The sequence below is a fragment of the Polistes fuscatus genome, unplaced genomic scaffold (genome assembly GCF_010416935.1).
Source record: "Polistes fuscatus isolate 324 unplaced genomic scaffold, CU_Pfus_HIC Scaffold4, whole genome shotgun sequence".
NCBI lineage: Eukaryota > Metazoa > Arthropoda > Insecta > Hymenoptera > Vespidae > Polistes > Polistes fuscatus.
In genome coordinates this window covers 10,514,450-10,530,295 of record NW_025113118.1, presented here as the reverse complement: position 1 = coordinate 10,530,295, position 15,846 = coordinate 10,514,450, and the positions used below count along the sequence as shown (strand labels likewise).

Sequence of the window (15,846 nt, the reverse complement as noted above, 5' to 3'; positions counted from 1 at the left end):
AATTTTGTTCCGGGGAAGAAAGAAAAAAACATTCAAACGAACAAGATTTATCTTACATTTAGGTAATTACTTTCTAATACCAAGTTTCAGTGAATATATATTTCGTAATATACATAATAAAATATTGGAAAAATTATAAATGGTGTAGAATAAATATATATATTGTAATTCGATTAATAAAAAATAATAAAAAAAAAAAATTGCTAGGAACATAATACTATATGGCATAGTAATGATTTTGATTATTTTTCACGTGTAGTTTGAATTCGTCAAATTAATGACAAATCCCATAAACCTCATGTTAATGTGGATAAAGCTAATCGTCAGTTTTATTATTAATACTAGGACATCCCATATACGTGTATATGTCTATCCTCCCATATATAGGTGTACGTGTATCCATTATATGGACTCAAGTAAAGTGAGACGAGATTCTGGTTTACGCGACAAGCACATTGCCTTCCGCAAGCTCTATTCACTTGTCGTAATAAGGAATGTCGTAACGGCACGGTAAACACATACATATATACTATTACTTTACAATCATCTATCTACAGTATGTTCTATCTAACATAAATAACTGTGTAGCTTCATAGAAATGAACTCACATTGTGATTTTGAAACGATTTTACCAATATTTTACATTAAGTGTTATCCTAAATAGATTACGATTATTGTGATAATAAATGTAATCGAATAAAAAATAAAAGTAAAATCTTATGTCGAATTTTGTTCGCGTTACTTTAAAAGAATATATAAAGAATAAAAATAAAACGTAAAGAAATAATTTCGAGATCGAGTAATTTATACGGTGTTTTTGAATTAACACATACTACGGTGTATAAAATCAACGCATAAAAGTTCATATAAATATTAATTAATAATAAATGTAATGGAATAAACAATAAAAATAAAATCTTGTCGAATTTTTTTCGCGTTAATTTAAAAGGCATATATGTATATACATATATAAAAAAAAAAAGAAAAAAGAAATAATAATTTCAATAGAGTAATTTATACGGTGTTCTTGAACTAACACATACTACGGTGTATAAAATGTTCGTTCGTCCTTCTTATATATTTTGGAAAGCTTGATCCTTCATATTTGGAAATCAACGATCGATAAATCTTAATTACAATAATCGTATTTAAAAGATTCGCACGTGTAATTTTCTATTACCTTGAGTCAAACGTTAAGAATTAATTACGTCGAACACGTCTAATCCACTACTACTATTACTCCTGCGTAGTATTTCCCTGACCTAGATTGCTCCTTTTCTCTACCAACGATATAACTCGACTGGTACGTTCGAATACGTTCTCGTAAGAATTTATGTTGGTTTGATTTAATACGATTAGTATTATAATTAAAAAAATAAAACAAATATATATATATTTATATTAAAGAATATCGAAGTACTTACCCTTCTTAAATTATTTGCGATGAACACGACGTAGACGCAACAACTGCCCAATTGATAAATTAATAGGAAAGTATTGGTTACATGTCTGAAAAAAGAAAAACAATAACAATTTTTATTTATTTGTCAAAAAAGACAATTTTACAAATATGTGTGTAGTTATGTATTTAGATATAGAAAATAATTAATTAAGAAAACGAAATACAATATATATATACCAATAATTATGACAACGAACTAATTGAAAAAATAAACAAAAGAAAATATTTATTTTATATAATAATTATTTATTTTATCAGATAAACGATATTATTATATATCTAAATTTATGAATTAAATATAATATGCAAATATTGATAATTAATAACGATCATAAATATTTCTAATTCAATATTAATTAGTGTTAATAATAATTATATTAAAAAAAAGAAAAAAAGAACATTTTGATCTGAGATATATATAAAAATTGAATAATTCGTTACTTACATGGAATATTTGGAAAACCACCTCAAACAAATTGGACCTTCTTCTAAAGCAGCTTCTATAGTTGCAGGATAAGTCATGGATGCTACCTTCTTTCTTTTACACAAGATGTACATCGAAGTTACGAGCATTCTCATGCAATATGTACAAAGTAGACCAATGATTATCGTAGCAACCATGCCTAACGCGTATCCCGAATTGTGAAAGGCCATTGGCATTGCAAGAATTCCAGTACCTAAACTGCCTTTTAATAAATGAAATAATGTCTCCACGGTTCTGAAAGTAAAAGTATAATAATAATAGTATTTATTATATAAATGCACACACACACAAAATTACGAAATTTTTAGATAATTATTAAGTATGAAAGGTCCGATTACTTTCATAGCTCGGAATTCGTATATTTTATGAACTTATTGACCCAATATATAACAAACAATAATATAAAAAAAAATTTAATATATTTTCTTGGTCTCTTAATTTAAATTCGAATTGATTCATTTTTATAACTTATTTTTTTTCTTTTTAGTACAAATATTATTATATCATAAACAACGTCTCGTGTTATTTTTTATTTTATTTTATTAAAATAATTCAATATAAAAGATTTTTTTATTTGTATAATAAACTAATAAATATGTATATATATATTTTTTTGAAAGTGTATGAATTTGATGTTGCAAATAAAGTTTAATAAAATATTAATACGACCTTGTGTATAAAGATATTACGGGAGTGTCCTTAAAAATGAAAATTTGAAATAAACCTTCAGTTGGAATTCAGTAAAAAATCGTGAAGAAAAATTTATCTGTGTCCAAACGAGATGAGAGAAGAATATAAATAGGATCATTTCATATTCTAATTTATACTAATCGAATAAAAGATACCATATTCACAAATTTGTATAATGATCACAAAACTTTTATTTAAAAGTATAACGAACGTATAATTTAAAATAAATATGTTGACCATGACACATTGTGTGCTAGAAAAACAAATAAAACGTAATAATAATTATTAAAAGAAACTAATGTTCTTTTGGAACAAATTTTTATATTTCAATTTAATTATAAACAAAAAATTAATTCGGTATTTAAAAATATCCAAAAATAATAGAAAATAAAATTTTTTTTAATTGTATAAATAGTAAATATTTATATATTTAAATAGTAGAGTAATATATAAAAATTTAAATATATACCGGGTGAGTCATAGAACGTGACGTTTCAAAATAACTATAAATAAACTAAATGAAATATACATTGTATGAAAAAATGTTTCCTGCATAGTTAAACTAAGTTAGGGGACAAATGTAATGATAAATAAAACTTTTTAATATAATAGCATTATATATATATTTGATAAATTAAATACGAAGTGTCCGATTTTTAATTAAAACTAATCGAAGTAATCTAACGTTTCATACTTAATGACTTAATATAAAAATTACGCAAAAAAGAAATGAAAAAAAAAATGAAATAAAAGCAAACATCAAGAAGTATATATATAATAAAACAAACCCTGAAGAGGTTTATAGGAAAAAAGAGGCACGTATTCGTTAAGGTCAAAGGAAATAATTTGAAATCTACATATAGTAGACATGACCGAAATCATAAATTTATGTAATACTAACGTAGTTGGATGTGCAACAGTTCTATGGTCGTACGGTTCATAATCATCGTCGTATTCTTGAATACCTTTCTTCTTCTCTTCGAGTTCCAACGTGTAGATATTTGCCCGGTCATTCGTTTTAGCGTTACTACTGTAAAATACGAACAAAAAAAAGGGGGGGGGGAAACATGTAAATAAAATTTGTTAAAAAGATATTCATCGAGTCAACCATTCATACCGTTCGTTGGTTTTCCTCGTTGGAATAAAGATTTAGTTAAATGCGTGTGTACATACTTGTGTTGCATCGGTACGGAACTCGAGTGCCATCCTTTGGGTTCCAAAGCATCCTGGAAGAAGAAGAAGAAAAAAAGAATGAAAATAAAATAAAATAAAAAGAGAAAAGAAAAGAAAAAAAGAACAAGAAAAAGACAGTTATTCAACGTCACATTCGAGATTCGTTAGTTAGCAAATGAAAAAATTTTTCTTTCATATTACTTTAAAGATTATTATTTGTTTTCAACGCATCGAGTGGGTAGGTATAATGAATCATTCAACAGCAATCTTATCGCGGGTAAAAGATCTTTTTAATAATCCTCAAAAATCTTTTATGATTCGCGTCAATTTACGTCAGTGAGAGGATCTTTATTGAAAATAAAATTTCTATTTTTTGTTTTCAACTTTAGGTTCGTACATACTTGTACACATGTTACGCATTACGTACGTGTATACCCATCCATTTTCTAAGAAACATAAGATGCATACGAATTTTTTAATATATACACCATTTTTATATCGTCCAAAATATATTGTTCGGCGAATTTAAAAATTATTATATTAATATAATCGATCTTTCTCGATATTAGAATTAATTTTTATCTTTCGTTTTATATTTGCTTGCTTTCAACAATTATATTTTAGAGTATTTTAATATCTCTGTGTTTTAATTATATATATATATAAAAAAAAAGGAAGCGGAGGGGGGGAAACACAAATACGCGTGCGTTTTTAAAAAAATAATTTTTAATTATTGTTTCAAAATTCTTTAAAAAAAAAAAAGGAAACTAAATAACAATTATCATTAATATAAATATATCTATATATATATTTTCCTTTGTGTGTAGATAAAGAAATTATCACGATAAATATCTTTCTTTCTGTAGGGTTTAAACAATTCTTGGTAGAAATACCAATCGAATTTATAATCGAAGGACAGCGTACATAGAAATCGATTACGAAAGAATCGTAATTGCGGGATCGATTGTACGTGGTCGAAATGTCATAAATATTCATTCGTTTGAAAAATCGCGTTAGGGAAGTGGACGTACAGCGAACGTTTTTCCTTCGTTTTCCACGTTTATTAATCGCACGTGTTTGAATTACGAGCGTAAAATATCGTCCGGTAATGTACGGTTCACCGAAAGAACGTTTCTCATATTTCAAAAAAAAAAAAAGAAAAATTCAATCGTAGTATCTTTTACATAAAATAATAATAAGAGTTTTAGAATTTTTCTTCGCATTCATTTCATTATCGTAAAAAAAAAACAGAAATAATTCGTAGTCGAACAATTGTTCTTGTTTAAAAAATTCAACAAAAACACGCGTGAATATTAATAATAATAATAATATTAATAATAATAATAATAATAATAATAAACTAAAAATTACAAAAAATATATATTTCTACAATTACGGACAGAAAATTAAATGTAAATTTCAAATAATATTCTTTTTTCTCTTCGTTATAAGTTTAATAATTTTATAATACATATTTGTTCCTCGCTTTTTTTCTTTCTTTCTTTTTTTGTTTTTTTTTTTAAAAAACTTCTACATAAATGTCTGAGAGACGAAAAGAAAAGAGAACGAAGAAAAATTAAGGTAACGAAATAAATTTGAAAATACACTTCTTTGGGGAGTGTAAAATTTTTTTTCTTTTACATTCACTCACGGATTTCATCGTAAGCCTTTACATTATCTCACTTTTAAAAAAAACACGTATTTCTGTGGTTTTCCTGTAAAACTTGTCTGATCAAGAACTTATGTATCTACTTGTCGATCGAATACTTTACAGTCGAATACCAATGAACTTACAACGAATAAATTATAGATTATATAACTCGTTCGATATGTATCTTTTGATATTTTCTTTTTTCCTTTTTTCTTTTTTTTTTTTTTTTTTTTTTCTTTTTTCTTTTATTTTTATTACTAAAATTTTTCCGTTTACTCTTTTACTTCGATGACCAAGGTACAATTTACATATAGCTCGTATAGAATATTTATTTATACGAGATTTTTATATTCTCCTGTAAAATAAGTTATATATTCGTATGCGAATGATCGTTAATAGTGTTGAAAAAAAAAAAAAAGAAAAAGAAAAAGGGATACCGAAAAAATGTAAATGTACAAATGACTATAACGATAATTACATTTTCTTTTAATTCTCTTTTACTTTCTCACATAAACGAAACTTTTAACATAAGCGTTAATAGTTGCGTAACAAGCGTAATGGAAGATTTACAACGATCCGACAGTGAACGACGATAACGAGAAGAATCGCCGTCAGAAGAGTGTTACGATTTTACTCTCTGAATTTATTATCCCTAATATGAGTATACATATATGTATAGAGATATATATATATGTATATATCTATGTATGTAGATACTGTTCTGGGTATGTAATAATAGAGAATCAACACATCTGCCACTAGTAGATCCAATAATATCTCTCGATATAAAGTTCGATCGGGATCGATAGATCAATGGAAAGATTTGTATTTTGAGAGGACGATAAACGAAAGGGGAACAAAAAATTAAAACAAATATTTTAATTGCCCGGAAAGTTAGATACGATTTAAAAGTATATGTATATTGTATATTTTATCTCTCTATTAATATATATATATTTTTTATAAAATATATTTATTTATTTATTTATTTATTTTAGGAAAAATAAAATGTTATATTAAAATGAATTAATAAAATTGTTTTGTTTATATTAAATACATTTTTTCTTGACCAATAATATATCTAGTTACTTAAAAATATATCTATATATCTGTTAAATGTTTAGCTATTTATTTATCGACACCCGTATTTTCCGCGCAACCCGACATAAGCAATATAAATAAAAAGTGTGTACTATTTTTACTGAGAAAATAAATACACAAGGAAGGTCAATTTTTAATAATAGAATTAACACATCAACAAATCGATAATAATTACCTATTTGTTGGTAACATATTCTCGATATCGATTGTTAATTATTTCGTAATTGTCCCTGGTGCGACGTTAAAATATATATAATTCTTCGTTTTAACATCAATTAATGTTAACAACTCTAACAACATTCGTAGGTTCAATTTTTTTCCTTTCTACGTAAGTAAAAAAACAAACACACGTGTTGATAAAATTATAACAAAAGTATTGAAAACATATGTCTTTTTATTTCTTCTTCTTTTTAATTCGATAAACTTCGATTGCAATGAAACAAATAATTATTTCTAACGATCACAAATTTTTTCGATCATTTTTCATATTCTTATAATCAATAAATTAACTCAATGATTTATAGTAAAACGATATATTATTATGATATATGTATGAACCGGTAAAAAAAAGAAAAAAAAAAGAAAATCTCGCGCTGTTTGTTATTTTATTAATTTATTAAGAAGGAAACACAAACGCAGACAGATAATCAATGATCTTGAAGAATTGCCTTGGCCAAGGACGGACGGAATGATCGTTGAGAAATAAAAGGAATAAAACGAAGAGATAAAAAAAAAAAGTAAGAAAAAATTCTTAGCAGTTAACATTGAGCCATATATATATATGTACTTATGCGCGTGCGTGTGTGCGTGGGTGTGTATATAATATACGTATGTATGAACATGAGATAAACCAGAAACGTGCAAACTTGGCTCCTCGTATGTAAGCCAATTCCTATTTACCCCCACCTTTTTCTTTCCTTTTCTTTTTCCTTTTTTTTTTATCATTATTTCGTTCAACTACACATTTTCGAACTCATTTATCATTATCGATAATATTGTCGACGTTATCAGTCTAACTGACGACGTTTACTTGTTTCGTCTACGGGTTAAGAATTTTTTAAACAAATATTTTAAATATATATGTATACATTTAATAATAATTATATTTAATGTCGCGTCGATTGTTCGGAATGAAATTTAATCGTTTACACGCAAGTGAACGCGAAACCTTACTTTTCATTTTTTTTAATTTTATTTTATTTTAATTTTATATTTGATTTGTTTTATGATAATTTAAGAAAGTTATGAATTATGGGATTGGAAATATACGATGAACATAATTATTGAAACAAGATAATTAAATAAATTATTTGCGGAAAATTTTTCCTTCTACTTTCCCTTTCCCGTCAAATTAAAAGTTTAAACACACATTTCTCCGTGTTAACAAACTGCACGTGTCAATTTAATGAATAGCCCTGAACACGATTAAGACAAAATTGTTCTTACATCTTGAAAGAAGATGTGATGATAATGATCATGAAGATGAAACATTTTGATCTCAATCTGCCATCACCTGTTGATATCATTTTTATTTCTTATATTTCTCATTAAATTATACTAATCAACTACGCTAGTTAACTTTTCTAGTTATTACGTATATTAGTGAAAGAAGAAAATGTTTAATTGTAAATATATACTCGTAACCAAGTTCAAGTTCTCGGCCAAAAACTAAGATAAAAAAAGAACATTGATAGCTAGTTGCAATAAATGCATATATTCATAATATATACACGTCTATGTAACATATTTATATGCTAAGTATATATATATTCGTGTTAAATTAAATTTCACTATAATTATTTATATAATTATATATCATTTATATATAAAACGTCTAATTAAATGTGTTAACCTTTGTATTTATTATTAAACCAGTCGACACGAATGAATGAATGAAGAATAATAATAATATATTATTTATACAAAGATGAATTGAAAAGTTTTGAGCTTCGACAAAAAAGCTTCTATTGTTAATTGGATCGAAAAAGAATTATTTGTATATCAATTTGCAACCCCAACCTACATATATTATTTATATAATATTGTGATGACACAGATATTATTTATACAATATATATAATTATGAATTTTTCTTTAATTATTTATATATATATTTAAATAAAAATTGTGTATTTTGTCTGAGGTATGTGATTTATAATAAAAAATAAAAAATTCTCGTTAGCATGAATTAACGTGAAACCGATGACTTATGATTAATCGTAAGAAATTATTTAATGTTAAAAATGTTTTCAACAAAATCTCAATGACTCGAGAAAATTTCGAATCTTTCTACGACGAGTATTGTTTCAAAACGATATCACGAGTGTTCAATCGAGATCGTACATACCAATGGTACATATTAGATACGTTACATATACGGTTGTTAATTGATCATAGTGATCGATATAAATGCTTTACACGCGTTTAATTATCTAACTTATAAAGATGAGTCATGGAATCAACGAAAGAGAAAACACACTTTAGTTTGTTTTCAACCAATCGGAAATTTACCAAATGGATAATATTATCTTTCCTTTTCCTCTCATTTATTTTTTTCACGTATAGATGATAATCTGATCACCCTAATCAAAAATGCCCTAATTGATTCACATTTTTATACTAATGACTTATTTGTCTTTAAATTCGAACTATTTTGTTTACTTTCGCTTCTAATGTTAATCATACGTTTATCGTATAAAAAAAAATAAACAAACAAACTATTAAACCATTATTTTAAAGATCCTAAAGAGTACTAATGAATATTGTCAAATTTTGGAAATAACAATGACGTTGAAAAATATCACTCCACCGTATGTATAAATTAAATATAAGAAAATTTAATAATTATAACACAAATGGTATCAATTATATGATAATAAAAAAGAAAAGAAATTTTTCTTATAATTCGAGATAAAGAAAAATAATAATACGTATGTATGATAATGAAAATATCCACATAATATAAAACAATATAATATATCGGATTATCAAATTCAACGAACCAATGAAAATTATACGGAAAGGAAACAATGTTCAATATCGAATGAGATTGACGAATTCCGCTTATTAAAACTAACAATTGCATGCAGAAAAGATGGACGTGTGTCGTTGATTAAAATATTCTTCTTCCACCTTCGCACGGCACGATTTTGCTTCCTCGAAAAAACAAACGACGTAATTTACTCAGCAATCGTGCGTGCGTAACGTTATCCTTCTCTTATGTTGCTCGCATTATAGTGACGAGAGAATCGTAAAGAAGAAGAAGAAGAAGCTCGTTTAAGAATCGTGACACGCTTTCCTCCGACGGAAGTCTTCTAATTAAGCGTGAACCACGAGTCTTCACGTTCGTTTCCGTTCGCGTAAGAGATTGCTTTTTTTACAAGTTTTCTTTTTTTATAAGATAAATTCGCATAAAAGTCTACAAGAAGAATTGTACGAATAAATAAGAAAGAGAAAGAGAGAGAGAGAGAGAGAGTAATAGTATAATGATAATAATAATATTGTACGTATTATTTGTTAATGTAATATTTTGTTCGCAAAAATATTCAAGAATTTATTTTCATATTAAATATGTATGTTTGTATGCCTGTATACGTTTAGAAAAATAAATATATGCATAAAAGTAGGTGTATAATATTCATTTACTACATCAACGCAAGCTGTACATTAAATAAATATCTATCTATGTATCTATTTAATTAATTTAAAATTTATGTATGAAATAAAAATAATTTATTGTTCGAATTATTGAGAATATTTTCTCTAAGGTGTTCAATTAAACATTTTTCTTTGCGTAATAACACATGTGAAAACCTGGTTTTCTATTATATGTATATATAAAGAAAGAGAGAGGAAATGTTTATATAGAAAAAGACATAAGTGTATAGATTGAATTAATTTTACATTAATAAAAAGGGGACAAGAGAAATTTTCTTATTAGTAAATACGTAAAATAGTATTACTTAGTAAATAAAATTCTTGGACTAATCGATGACACCACTTTTTATGACACATATATTTAATTCGATGAACTCAGTAGAATCTTGTATAAAATTGTTATTGATCGATAAACTTTTAAATATTTCTTTTCACCATTTGAATAATCTACCATAAGAATATATGTATATAATTATTATTGGGCTTTTAAACTCTAAACTTTAAATGCAAGTTGCTTTGATAATTTGATAAATAATAGAATTCTAAGATAATCATCTTACTTACTAGATAGTAGACTATCGTGATCTATAGATCGAATAGAAAAAAAAAGATTTCTTCGCTGATTTATTATCTTTAAAAAAGGGATTATGAAATATGTTAAAGCCATGTATCAGCTTTCCTGATAAAAAAACGTGAAGAATCAATTTTGATTGTCCGATGAGCAAACACACATCGTCCTTATCTATAATAATAAATCGAAAGTGTAAATATTTCTTTAGAAATTATTGACACATTTTTTTTTTTTTTTTTTTGTTTTTTTCCTTTTTTCACGATCATGGAAAATTTTTTATCTTTATCTTTATTTTTTTTTTTTCTTTCCGTACGATAAGAATTTACCTTTCAATTATATGTTATGTGGACACAATTCAACTACTTGAAATAGTTTAACGTCATTAAAGAAAAAATTTAACTATACTCTTATGCCACTATCTTATAATAATTTTTTATATATTATACGATAACTGATCTTATGCATATTTTTTTTTCTTTTTCTTATCACTTACCGTTGGAAGGTCAATATTTGTTAATCAATCGATTATGATCAATTAATCTACAGATAGTTATAAAAAAAAAAAATTATTACACTAATTAATAATTTATTTAGCGAATATTTTATAGTATCTCTCGTTAATCATACATATACACATATGTGTATATATAAATGTATGACTTATAGGAGCCATCATAAATATACGAAAATTGGTTGAAATGTATTGAACCCCTTGACAAAAAATTCTTTTATATTTTTTCTTTTTTTTTTTTTTTTCATAAAAGTGAATTTGATTGAAAATAAATAGTTTCCATGTTAAGCTCAAATCTCTTTTCAATTCATCTACATATATAGACATATATGTGTGTATTTATCTGCGAATGCACAAGTAATACAAATTTGTTCAAAACTTGTTTCGTTATCAACGATCATCTCTCACATCAGACGAATTATTAATTTTTTTGTAATTATTGAAGAGTAATGATAAGAAGTAGAGAAGAAACTTTTTGAAGATTCGAGAAGTTATGACGTTTATCTAAATTGTAATCGTTATCGTTGTGACCTATCTGGAAAAATATAAAAAAGATAGAACGTGACGACGAATCGCGTAATCGAAATGAAATATTTCGGTATCTCAAATATAATATTTTATTTGATTAAGAATAGGAAAATTTCTTTTCTTAATAAAATATTATTAAAGACAAGTTGACCTGATTTTGATATATATATAAGATAATTCTATGAACTTATAAATCAGCGATTAAAACAAAGATATTTGAAGAATGATTAAGAAGAAAAATGAAAATATATGTGAATACGATGCGATTAATAAATTTTTAATGAATATTAGAAGAATGAATCACGTGAAGATATTCGCAACCATGAATGTGTATAGAGATAAAGAAAAAGAAAAAAAAAAAAAGAAAAATTGCATTTATTTAACGAAGTTAAAAATACGTTACTCATCCTCGAAATTCTTCTTAGGAATTTTTTTATTCATACGTATACGCGTGCATATTATGTGCATTATTGTATTACATATAAATACAATGGGTATACAAAGTGTATCGTTTTAATAATAAAATCAACATTTGCTATATAATTACAAAAGTAAGTCTTATGAAGAATTTAAAAATATATATATATATATATAATATTTTTCTTTATATTATATTAAAAATATATTAATCATCATTTTCCCCTTTGAAATATTTTGATCTTAATGAAATTCTTTTCTGAAAATTTGTATCTATGTTTGTACGTTTGTTTTAAATAAATCCCATGTATTATAATACGATATACAATATTGTAAGATATACAAAATATTAAACAATAAAATATATATCTTTTACGATAAAAAATAAACCTTTACGCGTGAGATCGTTAATTTAAAATTGAAACAAAACAAAATTGATCTGTACTAAATCAAATGGTTTAATTGATGAATCGTATACTATTATATATATAGTTTATGTTATATATAATTTTATAAATATATATTTATAAGATCGAATCGAATAGCAAGTTTATTTTTAAAAAAAGAAATGGCATCAATGAATGCACGAAGAAGGTAGGCATGCTTGTAATGTGATTGACTTGGCTCTGATCTAACAAATTTAAATATTCAATCATAGTTACCGAACTGGTTCAAACCAAATACAACGTTGTTAATCCTAAAGAATAATCTATTATAGATAATCTTATATCGATACCGAATGATGAACGTTCAATTATTCTAATCGTTTTACCAGATTTTACGCTTAACTTTTAACAAAATCAACCTGACAGTAAATAATTATATTTCTCGAGTGTTAATTAATCCCCATCTCGTGTTGGATAAAAAAAAAAAAAAATCAATCTATATCTTTCATTTATATAAATTAAAAATTTACTAATATTTCTTCATTGATCGTTCTGTGTATCGTTAGATTTTTTCTTTAATTTTTAAACGTTGTACTTGTGTAATCCGAATACTTATCTAAATAACTTATTGTTAAATACAATTTAAAATGTTTAATTGTTTAAATATTTCTACGGGTCATGTGTTTTATGTTATCAATCATATATAATATATAATCATATGTATATATATATATGTATATGTATATGTATATAAATGACGTCTAAAAAAGAAATACGTAATGTGTAAATAAAATTATCATTAATGATAAAATATCGTGATCAACGTAGATTCCAAAAAATTAATCAATCGGAAACAGTAAAGATAAATTTTCTACATGAATTCTTATAATATTTATAATTCTTATTATATTCTTAACATATAATAATGGATTAAACGTGATTTATTGTGTTAGATCGATTGAACGAAAAGCGAAAGTGTTCTTATGCATATATTTACTTTTACTCCGTTTCCCCCTTCTTTATTTCACGGCCAAACGATTAACATATCGAGTTTAAACAGTTCATTCATTGCCATTGCAAAATAAAGATAAGGAGATAGTTTTATTGCGAATGTTTGTTTTGTCCTTCGCCATTGAGAAAAAAATGTAATTCTTTCCATCAGATCGTTTTCAGATTCGTCGAGGTTACTTCTTTTACTTTGTAAGTATTTTATTTGTTATATAAATTTAAGTATAGAGTATTAAATTTTTTGTTTGTTTAATATAACATTTAATAAGTAGATAGATATATTTTATTTATTTAAAATCTATTGGCCTAGTACTTTAACACGTTATAATATAACGTAATACGATTTAACAATTATATATAATATTATTATTGTTTAAATTATTTGTATGGTTTTAATTATCGTTAAAAATTATCTCCCCCCCCTAAAAAAAAAATAACATCTCTTCTTTTATCTTTAAATTTTCATCGTCATTTGCAAAATTTAATCCTTTCTTTTATAATAATAATAATAATAATAATAATAATAAAAAAGAAAAAGGGACGCAGAAAAATAAATATGAATTAATTAAGTAAAATAATTTTCTACAATTTTTAATTATCATCGGAAAATTTTCTAAATCCATCATTCCCTTTATTTATTCGTAATTTATTATTATTATCATATTTTTTTAAACGAAATATATGGTCGTATGATCCTTGTTTTAATACAAAAAAAAAAGAAGAGAAAACAGGAAGAATAAGAGAGAGAGAGAGAGAGAAATTGAATGGTTAAAACAACAAGAAAAATATTATTATATCTCGATCATGCATACTCGTCGATTTAGGTCAACGTTTTCTCATAATCAGATCTTAAAGGATACATTCGAAAAGAGACGAAACCCATGGGCATGTACTTGTAATGCTAAAGGAAAAGAAGAAGAAGAAGAAGAAAAAAAAATTACAACGTAATAGGTTATATACATATAGTAAATATACGTACATACGTATACAACGATACGAAATAATTTAATCACGATATGCAATCAACGTGAGTTATACATACATAATAATTACAAGACTTTGATTTATTTTTTTTTCCTCTACTATTTGTTCAAAGTATAAATTACAATCGTATCAAAAATTACATCCAAATATCGATATAATATGATCAATGAAATAAATTGCACGTTACTCGTGAAGAAAAAAAAAACAATATAATAATAAAAAAAATCAAAAGAAAAAAATAACCTTTGCCTTGACTCGATGGACAAAATTACAGTGAAATTGTTAGAAAGAAATAAAAAAAAAATAGAAAAAAATATAAAATAATATAGAAGATTGAATAATTTGTAATTGGCAAGAAATTTATTGTTCCGAACGGGTAATTAAGATTTTGCCTTAGAAAAAGAATAAAGAAAAAATAAAACAGACAATACGAAATATATTTCTTAAAAGATAAGAATATTGGAAGTTGGAAAAAGAAAAAAATAGTGATAATAATATAAGAAAATAGTCGTGACAAATATTATTTTGACAAAGTAAAATGATTTCGTTAAAATAATACCTTGAAATTATTATTCGGTATATAACAATAAAACGGTGCTAAAAAAACAATAAAAAAGAGAACCCAATTGTAATTACTTTAGAATATATGACCTATACAGTAGCACGCGTTAAAGGGCATACAGATAAACAAACGTACACACACACACACACACACACATATATATATATACATATACCAAAGAAAAGATAAGTTTATTGTCAATATTAACAAAGATTAACTTTTCTTTTCCGCGACAATCAATATGTAACATCTTTACCCTCATTAACTCATTTTTTGTTGTTGTTGTTTTCTTGTTTATTGTTTGTTCATATTGAAACTCACCGTACTCGCCGTAAATCCTAAGTTGTCGTGCGACATCCTTCCCCGATCGATGATGGATGGATGGATAGATAGATGGATTGGATCGATCGATCACGAGTATCGATTGTTCACGAGTTTTTTGCACTCTTTCCTTTTTCTTTTAACTTCTTTCTTCGTTTGTAACTTCTTCGAACGTTGTGTGTGTTTACGCAGCTACCGTGTGTGCAACGAAGGTAAACTAACTAACCGATCGTTGATGACCGTTAAATTCGATCGACTTAACAAACAAATAGATCGATCGATCGAACGCGATCGATCGTTCGAAAGAAATTTATTATTCTCCGGAGAAATCAAATTATTA

At 25.5% G+C, this 15,846-nt stretch overlaps 1 protein-coding gene across 1 annotated transcript in view; it reads right to left on the bottom strand.

The window, feature by feature from the left end:
* The window catches only part of LOC122521491 (proton-coupled amino acid transporter-like protein CG1139), a 23,739-nt gene extending 7,893 nt beyond the window's left edge, over window positions 1-15,846 (bottom strand). Inside the window, exons 1-5 of the mRNA XM_043642291.1 lie at window positions 15,507-15,846; window positions 3,810-3,862; window positions 3,538-3,666; window positions 1,908-2,180; window positions 1,425-1,509 (exon numbers count right to left, since the gene is read on the bottom strand). Coding sequence (XP_043498226.1) covers window positions 1,425-1,509; window positions 1,908-2,180; window positions 3,538-3,666; window positions 3,810-3,862; window positions 15,507-15,542 — 576 coding nt within the window. The 5' untranslated portion in view covers window positions 15,543-15,846. The remainder of the gene's footprint in view (window positions 1-1,424; window positions 1,510-1,907; window positions 2,181-3,537; window positions 3,667-3,809; window positions 3,863-15,506) is intronic.